Genomic DNA, 14,143 nt, shown 5'->3' with positions numbered 1-14,143 from the left:
CTAGGTCTGTGCTGAGTCTTTTGTGTCTCGCCTAGTTCCCGCCTTTCAAGGTTAGCAGAGGGAGGGAGGGGCCTGATTGCTCATCAGATGTATCAACAGTCAAAAGCCTGCAAAAGTCTCCTAGAATGCATAAATCATTAACTATTTCAGTCTCTGACACCTGGGTACCCATTTCCCCTCAGGTCGGGGACGTCACGAACAAGAAGCCCCAGCGCCTGGTGACTCAGTTCCACTTCACCAGCTGGCCCGACTTCGGGGTGCCCTTCACCCCCATCGGGATGCTGAAATTCCTGAAGAAGGTGAAGACCTGCAATCCCCAGTATGCAGGAGCCATAGTGGTGCACTGCAGGTGAGTCGGGCTCACAGCTGACCTCGGTCGCCTGGAAAGCACTTCCTGTTTAAAAGGAATTTTTGTTTTCAGTCAGGACTTTTTTATTATCTTTATTCAACTTTCCCACGTTAAACGGGGATGTTCCCCATGGAAACATTCAGAAAAATGCACGTGAATGGAAGGAAATTCTTGGGATCAGTGATGTTGTTGTGGTGCAGCTGATCTTGAGGGGTCATTTGGGTTGTCTGGATGCTGAGTGAGCCAAGCTGAGCACCAGTGCTGGGCACTGGTGGCATCTCCCTTGGCTCTCCGGGCACAAGAGGACAGCACCCCTTGTTAGGAGAAGGCAGTATTGAGCTGACACCATGCCTGGAGCAAGGACTGTGGTCTTAGGCCTCATATGGAGTGGTTTCAGCAAGCCTGGGGGAGCCACAGAGGCTTCCACATTTCAATATGGGGGAGCCCCACAGTTAAAGGCCAAGATGGTCATATTTACAACCTCCCAAGTCCATCTTTCATTCTTTCTTGTGAGGCAACTGACACAAGGGCTGCCTCTTTCCACAGTGTCTGTTGGCCTCATTCTTCTTCTCCTTAATGGTTGAGATCCCATTAAGAGCCAAGGCCTCCCCATGGGCTCATCTTCATGTGGTGGAGGTTGAGTGGATGGAGCATCAGGCAGCTGGTAGGAACAGGCAGCCTATTAGGACTCTGGACCTTAGAGATTGTCTCATTCCACCCCTCTGCCATGGGCAGGGACACCTTCCACTAACCCAGGTTGCTCCAAGCTCCATCCAACCTGGCCTTGGACGCTTCCAGGGCCAGGGATCCAGGGGCAACCACAGGTCCTCTGAGCAACCTGTGCCAGGGCCTCACCACCCTAAAGTCCAGCTCTCTTGGAGCTCCTTTAGGCACTGGAAGGTGCTCTAAGGTCTCCCCTGAGCCTTCTCTTCTCCAAGCTAACACCCCCAGCTCTCCCAACCTGTCACACACTCCGTTGCAGTCACTGGAGAAGCTGCCAAACTTGGAGTGCAGTGAACACCAGGACCTCTCCCATCTCCCAGACAGACATCGAGGTGTTTGCTCAGGGCTGGGGAGTGTCTGGCTCGCTCCTGGCTGCCCTCCAAGGGCCCCCAGGCCCGCTGCCCTGACGGGCTGTGCCTTGCCTTGCAGTGCCGGGGTGGGACGCACGGGCACTTTCATCGTCATCGATGCCATGCTGGACATGATGCACGCGGAGAGGAAGGTGGATGTTTACGGCTTCGTGAGCCGGATCCGGGCTCAGCGCTGCCAGATGGTACAGACAGACGTAAGTGTGGGGCTGCCATTCCTCCTGGGCTCTGCTCTGGGGTTGGAATTCCATCACGCAACCAAAGCCTGCGTGAGGGTTGAGCATCGTCCCTCATTTTCGGTGGGTGTTGTGTCAAGTGAGCCCTTTACTGGGTCCTGCCCTTTTTAATCCCCTTCCCAGAATCGTGGAATCATTTATGTTGGAAGGGTCCTTAAGGCCACTGAGTCCAACCATTCCCCCANAGGGCCTCACCACCCTAAAGTCCAGCTCTCTTGGAGCTCCTTTAGGCACTGGAAGGTGCTCTAAGGTCTCCCCTGAGCCTTCTCTTCTCCAAGCTAACACCCCCAGCTCTCCCAACCTGTCACACACTCCGTTGCAGTCACTGGAGAAGCTGCCAAACTTGGAGTGCAGTGAACACCAGGACCTCTCCCATCTCCCAGACAGACATCGAGGTGTTTGCTCAGGGCTGGGGAGTGTCTGGCTCGCTCCTGGCTGCCCTCCAAGGGCCCCCAGGCCCGCTGCCCTGACGGGCTGTGCCTTGCCTTGCAGTGCCGGGGTGGGACGCACGGGCACTTTCATCGTCATCGATGCCATGCTGGACATGATGCACGCGGAGAGGAAGGTGGATGTTTACGGCTTCGTGAGCCGGATCCGGGCTCAGCGCTGCCAGATGGTACAGACAGACGTAAGTGTGGGGCTGCCATTCCTCCTGGGCTCTGCTCTGGGGTTGGAATTCCATCACGCAACCAAAGCCTGCGTGAGGGTTGAGCATCGTCCCTCATTTTCGGTGGGTGTTGTGTCAAGTGAGCCCTTTACTGGGTCCTGCCCTTTTTAATCCCCTTCCCAGAATCGTGGAATCATTTATGTTGGAAGGGTCCTTAAGGCCACTGAGTCCAACCATTCCCCCAGCACTGCCAAGGCCACCACTGACCCATGTCCCCAAGTGCCACATCCACACGGCTTTTAAATCCCTCCAGGGATGGGGACTCCACCCCTGCCGTGGGCAGCTGTGCTAGAGATGGACAATGCTTTCCATGAAGACATTTTCCCCAATATCCATCCTAAACCTCCCCTTGCACAACTTGAGGCCATTTCCTCTCCTCCTGTCCCTTGTTCCCTGGGAGCAGAGCCCGACACCTCCCTGGCTCCACCCTCCTGTCAGAGAGTTGTGGAGAGCAAGAAGGTCTCCCTTGCCCCCCTGAGCCTCCTTTTCTCCAGACTTGGATAACATTTGGGGTCACTTTAGCTTTGCCTGGTGCAGCAAATAAGGTCCCAGTCCCCATTTAGTGGCAGGAAGATTGTCCCTCACTTTCCTAGGGTCTCAGGGGGGCACCAGCTGCCCAGAGAGCATGGGGTGGGTAGTGGGGTGGTGGGATTGCATCCAAGATGTGCACAGGCACCAGGATGTGCTCCCTGGGCATGGAACGAGGACTGACAGCTTCTCCCTGCAACCCTTGCAGATGCAGTATGTGTTTATATACCAAGCACTTCTGGAGCACTATCTCTACGGTGACACGGAGCTGGAGGTGACCTCCTTAGAGATCCACCTCCAGAAGATCTACAACAAAGTGCCAGGGACCAGCAGCAACGGGCTGGAAGAGGAGTTTAAGGTGAGTGTGGCTGTTGTCCTAATGGGAGCCGGTGGGATGGTGCTGGGCCACAGGGACCAGCACGTGTTTGCCTGGCTCTGGGTGGCTCTGAAACCTGCCTCTGCTCTGCTCCTTCCCCTGCAGAAGCTCACTTCAATCAAAATCCAGAACGACAAGATGAGAACGGGCAACTTGCCAGCAAACATGAAGAAGAACAGGGTGCTTCAGATAATTCCATGTAAGGCTGGTTTGTCTGCGTGTCCGGTGGGTGTGGGGACAGGAGTCAGGCTGGAGAAACGGGGCAACAGGGATCTCATGATGTTCCTCAAGGAAAGCTGCCAAGTCCTGCCCCCAGGGAGGAGCAACCCCAGGCACCAGTTTGTGCTGGGGCCACCCAGCTGGGAAGGAGCTTGGCAGGAAAGGACCTGGGGGTCCTGGTGGACACCAACCTGACCCTGAGCCAGCAACGAGCCCTTGTGACAAAGGACAGTGGTGTCCTGGGCTGTGAGAGACACAGCAGGGCCAGCAGGTCGAGGGACGGGGGTCCTGCCCCTCTGCCCAGCGCTGGTGAGGCCACACCAGGAGCACTGGGTCCAGTTCTGGCTCCCCAGTACCAGAGGGACAGGGACAGACTGGAGAGAGCCCAGGGAAGGCACTGGAGCACCTCTGCTCTGAGGAAAGGCTGAGGGAGCTGGGACAGCTCAGCCTGGAGAAGAGAAGGCTCCGGGGGTCTCATCAAAGTCCATCAACACCTGCAGGGAGGGTGCAGAGAGGATGGAGCCAGGCTCTTCCCAGTGGTGGCCAGTGACAGGACAAGGGGCAATGGGCACACACTGACACACAGGAGGGTCCCTCTGAACATCAGGGAACACGTTTTGACTGTGAGAATGACCAAGCACTGTCCCAGGTTGCCCAGGGAGGTTGAGGAGTCTCCATCCTTGGAGATACCTAAGATTTGTCTGGACAGATGGGCAACCAGCTGTGTGTGGCCCTGCCAGCTGGTTTCTGCTGCCAAGGCTTTCTGCCTCGAGGGGAAGGGAGTCCCAAAGCTGAGCAGGTCCTTCTGGAGTGCTCAGCATCCCCTTCTCCTTCCCCAAACCAGGGCATGGCAGAGGGTGGAGCTGACTGTCCTTGGCCCAGTCAGGTGCTGTAAGCACAGGGCTCCCCTTCCCTTATCTCTGTCTCCCACTTAGCCCTCGGTGACTTCTCAGCTAAAGGTTGGTTATCCAGGAGTTGTGATTTGAAGGAGTTCCCCAAATCTCAGATCATTTTGTTCTCTTTCAGATGAGTTCAACCGAGTAATCATTCCAGTGAAGAGAGGTGAAGAGAACACGGACTACGTAAACGCTTCCTTCATTGACGTGAGTCTTCTTTACTCCCCTCTCCATCTTCTCCTAGTGGAAACTTCACCTCAGGCTGCTTCCTGGGGGAAGGATTTGTCCCAAACACTCCTTCTCTGAGTTTCATAAGGCTCCTTCCACTTGACTTTGCTTTTGTGTTACCGGATGGTGCTGGTTTCTGTCTCCAAGAAACCCCTCAGTATTCCCAGCTCCTCGTGTCCCACGGCTGGTGGGAGCAGAGAGCTGGAGCCTGAGCAGAGCCTCCAAGTCCTGGGCTCACTTCTGCACCTCTGGGCTCTGCTGATGGCTGTGGAGAAGTGTATCCACGCACATATCCACGGAAATGATACAGCACTGGTCATTTGGTCAGAAAACATCCGCTAGATTAGGTAATGGAGCAATACACGATCCCAAAACCCTTGAGGAAAACCAGGTCAATCCCATTATACCTGTCTGGGTGATGGGAGGAAGAGAGGCAGGGAGGTTAAGTGCTTTCCTCACTCTGGGAAGGAGGTAAGTGATTGCACACCCTTTTCTCCTGAGCAATCCTGGAGGCTCCAGGGAGACATCTCGGATGAGTATTTATCTTCATGCAGTGCTGGCCAAGTGACAGACCCTGCTCTTTCCCAGCCCAATTTCTACTTTCATCTCCTAATGGCAGGGTTTTTTTTTTTCCCCAAAGGCAATCGCTGCCATGGGTTGATCCACTAAAACCAGTTTATTCCCAGTTCTAACATCCCCAATTAATTGCTCCCTGAAATCTCCTCTGCTGCATCCCTGCGGGTGGCTCTGGCTGCAGGAGCAGCTGCCTTGTTGTGCCTCCAGAGCAGAAAGCTTCCAAGACACATAAGCAATTTTGGTTGAGGATTCAATTTCCTGCCTCTGCTGAACTTTGCTTCAATGACAAACTCCAAATGACGAAGCATCTTTAGTCACAGTCTGCAGTGAGGGCACAGGGGAACGTCGGAGGGGATTGGAAACAGAAACGCTTTGTGGCTGCGGAAGAGCCAGAGTCACCCAGACTTCCTGCTGGTTTCCATAGGTCATAGAACGGTTTGGGTTGGAAGGGACCTTAAAGATCGTCTAGTTCCTTTTAGTTTTGCTTACTTCTTCCAGAAATTCCCCAGTAAAAATCATACCTGAATACCTGGAGCTTAGGCAAGACACTCAGAGTTTGCAATATTGCTTAGGCTTGCTGGAAACCCAAATCATTCTTCCCTGAATGGATAAAGTAGGGCATGTGTAGGGGATATGATCCTCCCTCAGCTTGGCAACCCACCCATGTCCAAGAGCATTCCTCCTGCTGCTCCTGGCATCCAGGTGCTTCCAGTTCACCACTAACCCTGTTGCCGAATTTCAGGGTTATCGCCAGAAGGATTCCTACATCGCCAGCCAAGGGCCGCTGCAGCACACGATAGAGGACTTCTGGAGGATGATCTGGGAGTGGAAATCCTGCTCCATAGTGATGCTAACAGAGCTGGAGGAGAGAGGCCAGGTAAGCTCCCGGGAACAGCTACATCAAACACCAGCAAAATAAAGAAGTGGCAGGGGGTTGGAACGAGATGGTCTTTAAGGTCCCTTCCAACCCAAACCAGTCTGTGATTCTGGGAGTCTGGGATCCCACCTGGTTTTGGGTAGCTGCAGGCCCCAGAAGACTCCTCTATCCAATCCCTTTGGAAAAATACGGGGTGCTCACCCTGTCTTCCCCCTGTGATGCTTCCTCAGGAGAAGTGTGCCCAGTACTGGCCGTCTGACGGCTCCGTGTCCTACGGAGACATCACTGTGGAGCTGAAGAAAGAGGAGGAGTGTGAGAGCTACACGGTGCGGGACCTGCTGGTGACAAACACCAGGGTGAGATTCTGGATTCTGTCCTGGGGAGCTCTGGGTGCTCCTGGGTTTGGCTGCCATGAGCCCTTGCTGGCGTTTCTTCCGCTCAATCATCACCCCATCATCCCAAAGGGGTGATGACACCCCTGAGAGTTCCTATCCTGCCCTCTGCCCTGCTGCCACCCAGCAGCCCTCACCCTCCTCCACCTCGTCCCTCTTCCCACCTGGACCCAGCCTCCCTCCTGCTCCCCATTCCCCATACCTGCCCTGCTCCGTGCCACGGGAATGCCACCCCTCCGCCAGCAGCTTTCCCACATGGATGGTTTTCCCAAAGCCCCGAGCTGGTGGGTTCCTTGGTGCAGATCTCCCACCAACTGTGCCTGACCTCGAGCTGTGCTCTCCCACCAGGAAAACAAGAGCCGGCAGATCCGGCAGTTCCATTTCCACGGCTGGCCAGAAGTCGGGATCCCCGGGGACGGGAAGGGGATGATCAACATCATCGCGGCGGTGCAGAAGCAGCAGCAGCAGTCTGGCAACCACCCCATCACTGTGCACTGCAGGTAAAGTGCTGGAGCAGCTTGGACACACCTCCAAAGGGACCAGGAGCTTGGGAGATGGTCAGAGCCCCAAAGCATGTCCTGGATATACTGGGAGAAGCTGGGGCAGCACCATTGGCTCTGCCAGTTCTCCGGCGCTTCCCCTACGGATTGTGCCCTGAGCAAAGCCAACAGGGTCAGGACAGGCGTTTTCCTTCACCCTCTGGTTTTTCTTTCCCAGTGCTGGAGCAGGGAGAACGGGCACCTTCTGTGCGCTGAGCACTGTCCTGGAGAGGGTGAAGGCAGAGGCGATCCTGGACGTCTTTCAGACAGTGAAGAGTTTAAGACTACAGAGGCCACACATGGTGCAGACACTGGTAAGGGCCTCCTGCCGCACCTAAACCTCGGCAAGGGTGGGCTGGGGGCTCAGTGTTGAGCAGAAACCTCCCTGGTTCAAAGTTTTCCCTCTCCATGAGGGAAGTTGTGGATTCCCCATCCCTGGAAGTGTCCAAGGCCAGGTCAGACGGGGCTTTGAGCAACCTGGTCCAGTGGGAGGTGTCCCTGCCCATGGCAGGGAGTTGGAGATGGTCTTTAAGGTCCCTTCCAACCCAATCCATTCTAGGATTCTATGATTCTATGGAGATGTGCCAGGAGGTGTCTGCCCTTCCTCTTGTTAAGGCTTCTGGAAGATGATGCTGAAGGCATCAAGTGCCTTTTGAGCACTAAGAGGAGCTGTAGGAGCCTCGTTGGAGACACCCCTCACCACAGTCCCATATTTACGGGCTCCAGGAACCTGGAACACTGTCCTGGAGTGGCTGTGGCACAGGCTTGGGCACACAGGGAGGGTTGGAGCAGGCAGGGCTGGATGAGGTCTCGCCAGAGGGGTTTGCGAGGATGATCAGGGATGTAGGAAAAAACTCTTTTGGGGTCAAAATAGGACTTGAGAGAGGAAGCAGAAAGCAGAGAGTTTCTTTTGCTGTTGGCACCTCAGCAAGGAGGGTGGGTTTGGGGGTCACAAAGGAGGGGGGAACCTCACGGGTGGGAATCCAGCTGAGGACACCTGGCCATGCATGGTCCCAGCTTGCCAAAGAGCACGAACCATCAAATGATGCCTGAGGTGTGGATTTTCCTGGCCTAACACTGTTCTCTCCCCGAATCCCACAGGAACAGTACGAATTCTGCTACAAGGTGGTGCAGGAATACATCGACGCCTTCTCAGACTACGCCAACTTCAAGTGAAGAAAAGAAAAAAAAACAAACAAAAACCAGGAACAAAAATCCACACACAACCCCAAACAAATGACAGAAGAGTTGCCTTCTTTAATATTTTGTAATATTCTGTTTGTTAATATACCCCTCCCCCCCAAAAAAAAAACCCACAAACAAAAAACCTATGTGTATATATCTTAACTGTTTTAGAGGTTGGTACCATAAGCTTCATATTAGCTGGAGATTTTATATGTAGCAAAGTGTTAGTGCAGATACTGTTGGCTCCTTTTTTTCCAATGTTTTATTGGGGAATTAAATAGCGTGATGTTTGGATTAATATTGTCACACCATCTCTCTTCTGGAGAGCTGATACAGGCTGTTATTTTGTTTGTAAATCTTTTTTTTTTTTTTTCTTGAGGGAGTAAAGCCTTTTTTAAAAAAAAAAAAAAAAAAAAGAAAAAGAAGAAAAAGATATCCTGGATCTCATCTGAAAACAAAACCCAAACCCCCACAACCCCACCAGCACAAGCTTTTCCAAACCTGCAGGGAAATGGTTTCACATTTTTCTGCTGGTCAGCTCTTAAAAAAAAAAAAATAAGGAGAAAAAAAAAAGAAAAAAGCTTATTCTGTGTGTGTGTATATATATAAATATCCTTATTTTTGTATGAAAAGCCAAAAAGTTTCCTCCTTCAGGGTCAGGCCACGATGTGCTGCTGGTTTGGAAACTAACAGCCACAGTAGTACACAAATGTTGGGATTTCAACCCAAAAAAAAAGCAAACGCCAGAAAAAAAACAAAAGAATTTTTGCTCCTTGAAGGAAAGGCCTGTGAGTTTGGGGCCAGATTTTAGACCAGGGATTGGGGCTGGAATGGGACCAGGTGAGCTCCATCCCCAGGTGCTGGAGGGGCTGTCAGATTATTCCTCCTGGCATCCCAAGAGATTATGGAAACATGGAATGGTTTGGGTGTGGGTTGGAAGGGACCTTAAAGACCATCCAGTTCCAGCCCTCTGCCATGGGCAGGGACACCTTCCACTAGCCCAGGGTGCTCCAAGCCCCATCCAACCTGGCCTTGGACACTTCCAGGGATGGGGCAGCCACAGCTTCTCTGGGAAACCTGTGCCAGGGTCTCACAGTCAAAAATTTTCCTAATATCCAGTATAAACCTGCCCTCTTTCAAGAAGAGTCCAGAGAGTCAAGAAAAGTCCTGAGGACTAGGGGTGCAGCACTTCTATATTAAAAAAATGGGTTAATTTGAGGTTATTTTTTTGTGTTATAAAGGGGTGTCTGGGGAAACACCTTCCTTTTTTTTCCTCCTGCAGTCAGGGGCACCGTGCCCAGGTTAGCTGGAGGAGCTCCATCCCCTCTGCAGGCACTGGGAGAACTGGTTTGGAGTGGAAGCTTCCCCTCAAGGATTTGGCTGGACTCCCCAAACAGTGACAGGGAGCACAGGGTGGGTGGCAGGGCCCAGGAATGGTGACAGCCTTGCCCCAAGGTGCCCCAGGACTCAGAGGGAATGGGATTGAAATGTAGGAAAACATGGGGAAAAAAACAGCCCATGAGCCAGAGTATCCAAGTTTTCCAGCTTTTCCATCCAGGCAGGGTTCACAGGGGGGGTTGGTGGAGGCACACAGGCAGGGGGACCCCTCCAGCAATCAAAAATACCCCCAGCAACCCAAAACACATCCCAGAACTTGCCCTGCTCCATCACCTCGTACCCCCTCATGAACCCCAGTTTCATCCCATTGCTGATCAGCTCCAGCTCCTGAATTTGGGAGACTTTGGGCCAAAGCTGCCAGTGACACTCGGAAATAAATGTGGTGACCCCAAAAGAAAAGAGGTCCCTCCTGGGAGAGGGGGGCTGCACTCATCCCCCCTGCATGCTCCACACAGGGACCACCCCGACAAGCCCTTCCATCCCGCTACCCAGTGGATTCTGGCTGCTTCCTGCTGCTAGTAATGAGGTTTTCCCCCTTTTTTTTCCTTCATTTTCAAGATCTCTGGATGGATAGGGCAAATTTTGGGGTCTGGGGAGCTGCCTTGACCTTTCTCCACAGCATCTGCCCTGGCCCCATCCTGCATCCAACTGCAAACAGCAGAGACATGAGCAGCTGCCAGAGATAATCCAGGGCCAGATCCTGCCTAAATCCCCTTCCTGGGCTCCGTGGCACCCTTGGAACTGGGAGCATTGGGCTGCATGGCCACTGCCAGAATCCAGCCTGGATTTGGGGGTGATGAGCCTGGAATGGGGGGACAACCGGGGAAATTGGGGCTGGGATGGGGGAAACTGATGCACAGAGGATTTACTCCCTTCCCTTCTCCAAGAGCATCCCGGGGGCTGCAAAGGAACCATCCGGGCTGGATCCACCCCTTTCCCATCGGGAAATGAGCCCATTCTGGGGGGACCCCACCCTGAGTGATGAGCTGTACCGGGGGGGCAGTGTTCAGACCTCCCCAAGAAAGGGGTGTCAGGTGCTGTCCTTCAGGGTCGGGGGGGTTGGGAAGGAGGAGGTGTTGGACACTGGCACGGGGAGGACGACGCCATCCCATGGTCCCCGGGGAAGCAGTGGCCGGGCCGACGTCACTGTCACCGAGCCCTTCAAATAGCCGTGCCTGCCTGGGCAGCCACTGCTCCGGCCACCGGTCACCACTCCGGCCACTGGTCACTACTCCAGCCACTGGTCACTACTCCGGCCACCGGCACCTGCCCAGCCAGGTGAGGCTGCCCCAGCCCTGGGAGGGGGGTTCACCCCGGGGTGGGTGGTCCTGCTCACCCCGAATCAGACCCCAGTAGTACCCATGGGGGTGGGTGTCCATGCTGGACCCGAATCCCAGCAGCACCATGGGGTGCTGAGCTCCTCCTGCTTCTCCAGCCCCAAAGAGCACCCATGGAGGCTCATTCCCTCTGGATCTCCATCCCCACACCCACCCCAGGGAGCACCCATGGGTGCTCGCATCCTCTGGATCCCCATGCCAAACCCACCCCGAAGACCACCCATGGGGGCTCATCCCTTCTGCATCTCCAACCCCAACCCCCCCCAGGCAGCACCCATGGGTGCTCCTTCCCTCCAGATTTCCATCCCAAACCCAGTCCAAAAAGATGTTGGATCATCCCCTCTGATCTCCATCCCAAGACACATCCATGGGTGCTCACCCTTTCCACATCTCTACCCCCAAACCCACCACAGGCAGCACCCGTGGGTGCTCACCCCCTTCGGATCTCCATCCCAAACCCACCCCAATGAGATGCTGGGCCATCCTTTCCATTCTTCCATCCAAACCCCACCCTCCCCCGCGAAGTGCTCACCCCCTCCTCCCACACAACCCCTGGGGTTCCCATCTTTGTAGGACCCAAACCACCCCATGGGAGCTCATCCCTCCACCCCTCCCAAGCCCCCTCGCCCTCCGCAGCCCTCCGAGGTGCCCCCGGGGCGGGTGCCGGTAGGACAGGGCCCCCTGTGCCCCCGCAGCCCCCCGGCCATGGCTCCCCGCGGGTCGCTGCTGCTGCTGGCGCTGCTGGTGCTGAGCTGTGCCCTGCCCCGCGCCCCCGCCCAGCACTGGTCCCACGGCTGGTACCCGGGGGGCAAGCGGGACCTCCGGACCCCCCCGAACCTCCAGGTAGGGTGCATCTCCCCGGTTCATCCCCCTCCAAGTCATTCCCTATCCCATGGGGGTGGTTTCCGCCCCTCCAAAGGTGATGCCGTGTCACCCTGCCCTGGAGTCACCACCCTGCCCAAGGTTTGTAACCCCCCCCAGGGTAAAACCCCCCGCTCCTGGGTTTACATTCCCCCAGGATTATCCTCCCTGGATTATTCCCCCTCACAACTCCGCCCCCCTCCCGCGATTATCTCCCCTCCGAGTTCTTGGATTTATCCCCCCTGCAATCACCTCTCCCACCCAGTTATCTCCTCTAGGGTTTACATCCCCCTCTCGCCACGAATTTACATTCCCATCCGCTAAGGATTTATCCCACCCCCCATAATATCCCCCCTGGGGCTTCACTTCCCCAAATCATTTTCCCCGAATTGCCCCCCCCCCGCATTATTCCCCACCCCCAGATTACACCTCCCCATGTATTCCCTCTCCTCCGGAATTATCATCCCTGAAGGGGGCCGGGGGGGTATAATTCCCCCTTTCCCAATTATCCCTCCCCCAAAATTAACCCCCTCCGGGTTATCTCCCCCATAGAGCTACTCCCTCCCATATTATTCCCCCCGGGTTACACTTCCCCAAATCATCCTCCCTGGATTATTCCCTCTCCGAGGATTATCCTTCCTGAGTTACACTTCCCCAGATTATCCCCCTGGACTATTCCTCCCTGGGATTATCGCCCCCCTCCCCATTATCTCCTCCCCCCGAGTTGCCCTCCCATGTTACCCACCCCTTCCCCCCCGGCAGATTATCCACCCTGGAATTTCCCCCCCGGAATTAACCACCCCCGGGGGTGATGCCCCCTTTTCCCCCTCATCCCGGAGGTCCCCTCTCTCCCCCTCCCACGGTCGTTGTCCCGCAGGTCCCGGCCCCTCTCGGGCGCTGCCGCCCTCCCCCGTGTCCCCCCCGTCGGGAGGATCCGCTGCCGGTGAGCGGGGTCGGGGCTGGGGGGGCTCGGGGGGACCGGGGGGGTCCCCGGGACCGGGACTGACCGACCCCCCTCCCGCAGGGGCCCGCGCTGCTCCCCTGACCGGACCCACTGACCCACGCGGGAGCGAGCCGGGACCCCCCCGCGGGGAATAAAGGGGCTGGGGGGAGCTGTGCGGAGTGATGGTGCTCGGGGGACAGTGTTTGGTGTGGTGGTGTGAGGGGGGGACAAGTGTGCGTGGGGTGGGATGTGTCCCGCGGGAATGCCGTGTCCCGTGGGGGCTGTGTCCCCCGGGGGGGATGTGTCCCGTGAAGGGACGGGTGTGCGATGAGAGGGGGTTGTCTCTCGTGGGGGGGGGGTCTATGTGCCGTGGGGATAACGAGTGTCCCGTGGGAGATGTCATGTCCTGTGGGGATCCTCCGTCACCGGGAGGTGCCGCATCCCCACGTGGGGAATTCGTGTCCCGTGGGGGGCCGTGTCTCGTGTGTGTGTGGGTGCAATAAGAGGGGGTTGGGTCTCTTGGGAGGGCTGTGTCCCGTGGGGTGCCGTGTCCCACGGGGAGGAGGTTCGTGTCCCATAGGTTCTTGTGTCCCATGGAGGGTGCCCGTGTCCCGAGCACGGGGAGGGCTGTGTCCCGTGGGGTGTTGTGTCCCGCTGGTGTCTGTGTCCCGCATGGGGATCCGTGTCCCGTGTGCGCCGTCCCACTGGTGGGTGCGTGTCCTGTGGGGGTGTCCGTGTCCCACGGGAGGTGTTCCTTTCCCGTGGGTGCCCGTGTCCCACAGGTGTCCCTGTCCCCTGGGGGGGTGTCCGCGTCCTGGGGGAGTGGAGTCTGTGTTCCCCGGGGGTGGCCGTGTCCAGTCAGGATCCCTGTCCCACGGGGGTCTCTGTGTCCCGTGGGGTGGGTGTATATCCCGCGGAGGTGTCCTTGTCACTCAGGTATCCATGTCCAGTGTGGGGGCGTCCGTGTCCCCCCGGTATCTGTGTCCCACGGGGGAGTCGGTGTCCCGTGGGGGTGTCCCTTCTCCACGCGTGTCCCTGTGCCGTGGAGGTCCCTGTCCCACGGGTGTCTCACGTATATGTCCATGTCCCCTGCGTATCTCTGTCCCACGGAGGGTGTCAGTGTCCCGTGGGGTGTCCGTGCTCCACGAATGTCATATCCCACAGGTATATGTCCCGTGGGGGTGTCGGTCCCCATGGGGATTTCCCTGCTCCACGCGTGTCCCTGTGCCGTGGAGGTCCCTGTCCCACGGGTGTCATGTCCCATGTATATCCATGTCCCCCGCGTATCTCTGTCCCACGGAAGGTGTCAGTGTCCCGCGGGGATTTCCCTGCTCCACCAGTGTCCCTGTCCCGTGGATGCCCATGTCCCTCGGGTGTCATGTCCCGTAAGTGCCCGGGGTCCCACAGGTATGTGTCCCGTGGGAGTGCCCCTGTCCCGTGGATGC

The 14,143-nt window shown here is 56.4% G+C and overlaps 2 protein-coding genes across 3 annotated transcripts in view; both read left to right on the top strand.

The window, feature by feature from the left end:
* The window catches only part of PTPRA (protein tyrosine phosphatase, receptor type A), a 119,417-nt gene extending 111,142 nt beyond the window's left edge, over window positions 1-8,275 (top strand). The window contains exons 14-23 of one of the 2 annotated variants that reach the window (XM_017829011.1): window positions 183-349; window positions 1,502-1,637; window positions 3,080-3,229; window positions 3,353-3,446; window positions 4,493-4,569; window positions 5,909-6,043; window positions 6,274-6,399; window positions 6,784-6,935; window positions 7,153-7,288; window positions 8,076-8,275. In XM_017829011.1, the coding sequence (XP_017684500.1) occupies window positions 183-349; window positions 1,502-1,637; window positions 3,080-3,229; window positions 3,353-3,446; window positions 4,493-4,569; window positions 5,909-6,043; window positions 6,274-6,399; window positions 6,784-6,935; window positions 7,153-7,288; window positions 8,076-8,150 (1,248 nt within the window). In that variant the 3' untranslated portion in view covers window positions 8,151-8,275. The remainder of the gene's footprint in view (window positions 1-182; window positions 350-1,501; window positions 1,638-3,079; window positions 3,230-3,352; window positions 3,447-4,492; window positions 4,570-5,908; window positions 6,044-6,273; window positions 6,400-6,783; window positions 6,936-7,152; window positions 7,289-8,075) is intronic. The other variant, XM_017829012.1, reaches the window with a different exon arrangement.
* A 3,324-nt stretch (window positions 8,276-11,599) lies between these two features.
* Window positions 11,600-14,143, top strand: part of LOC108504256 — a 6,781-nt gene continuing 4,237 nt past the window's right edge. Inside the window, exons 1-4 of the mRNA XM_017828989.1 lie at window positions 11,600-11,737; window positions 12,518-12,563; window positions 12,633-12,698; window positions 13,481-13,634. Of these exons, the coding sequence (XP_017684478.1) occupies window positions 11,600-11,737; window positions 12,518-12,563; window positions 12,633-12,698; window positions 13,481-13,634 (404 nt within the window). The remainder of the gene's footprint in view (window positions 11,738-12,517; window positions 12,564-12,632; window positions 12,699-13,480; window positions 13,635-14,143) is intronic.

The sequence above is a fragment of the Lepidothrix coronata genome, unplaced genomic scaffold (assembly GCF_001604755.1).
Source record: "Lepidothrix coronata isolate B3197 unplaced genomic scaffold, Lepidothrix_coronata-1.0 Scaffold156, whole genome shotgun sequence".
Lineage (NCBI taxonomy): Eukaryota > Metazoa > Chordata > Aves > Passeriformes > Pipridae > Lepidothrix > Lepidothrix coronata.
This window is presented reverse-complemented; position numbering and strand designations above follow the sequence as displayed.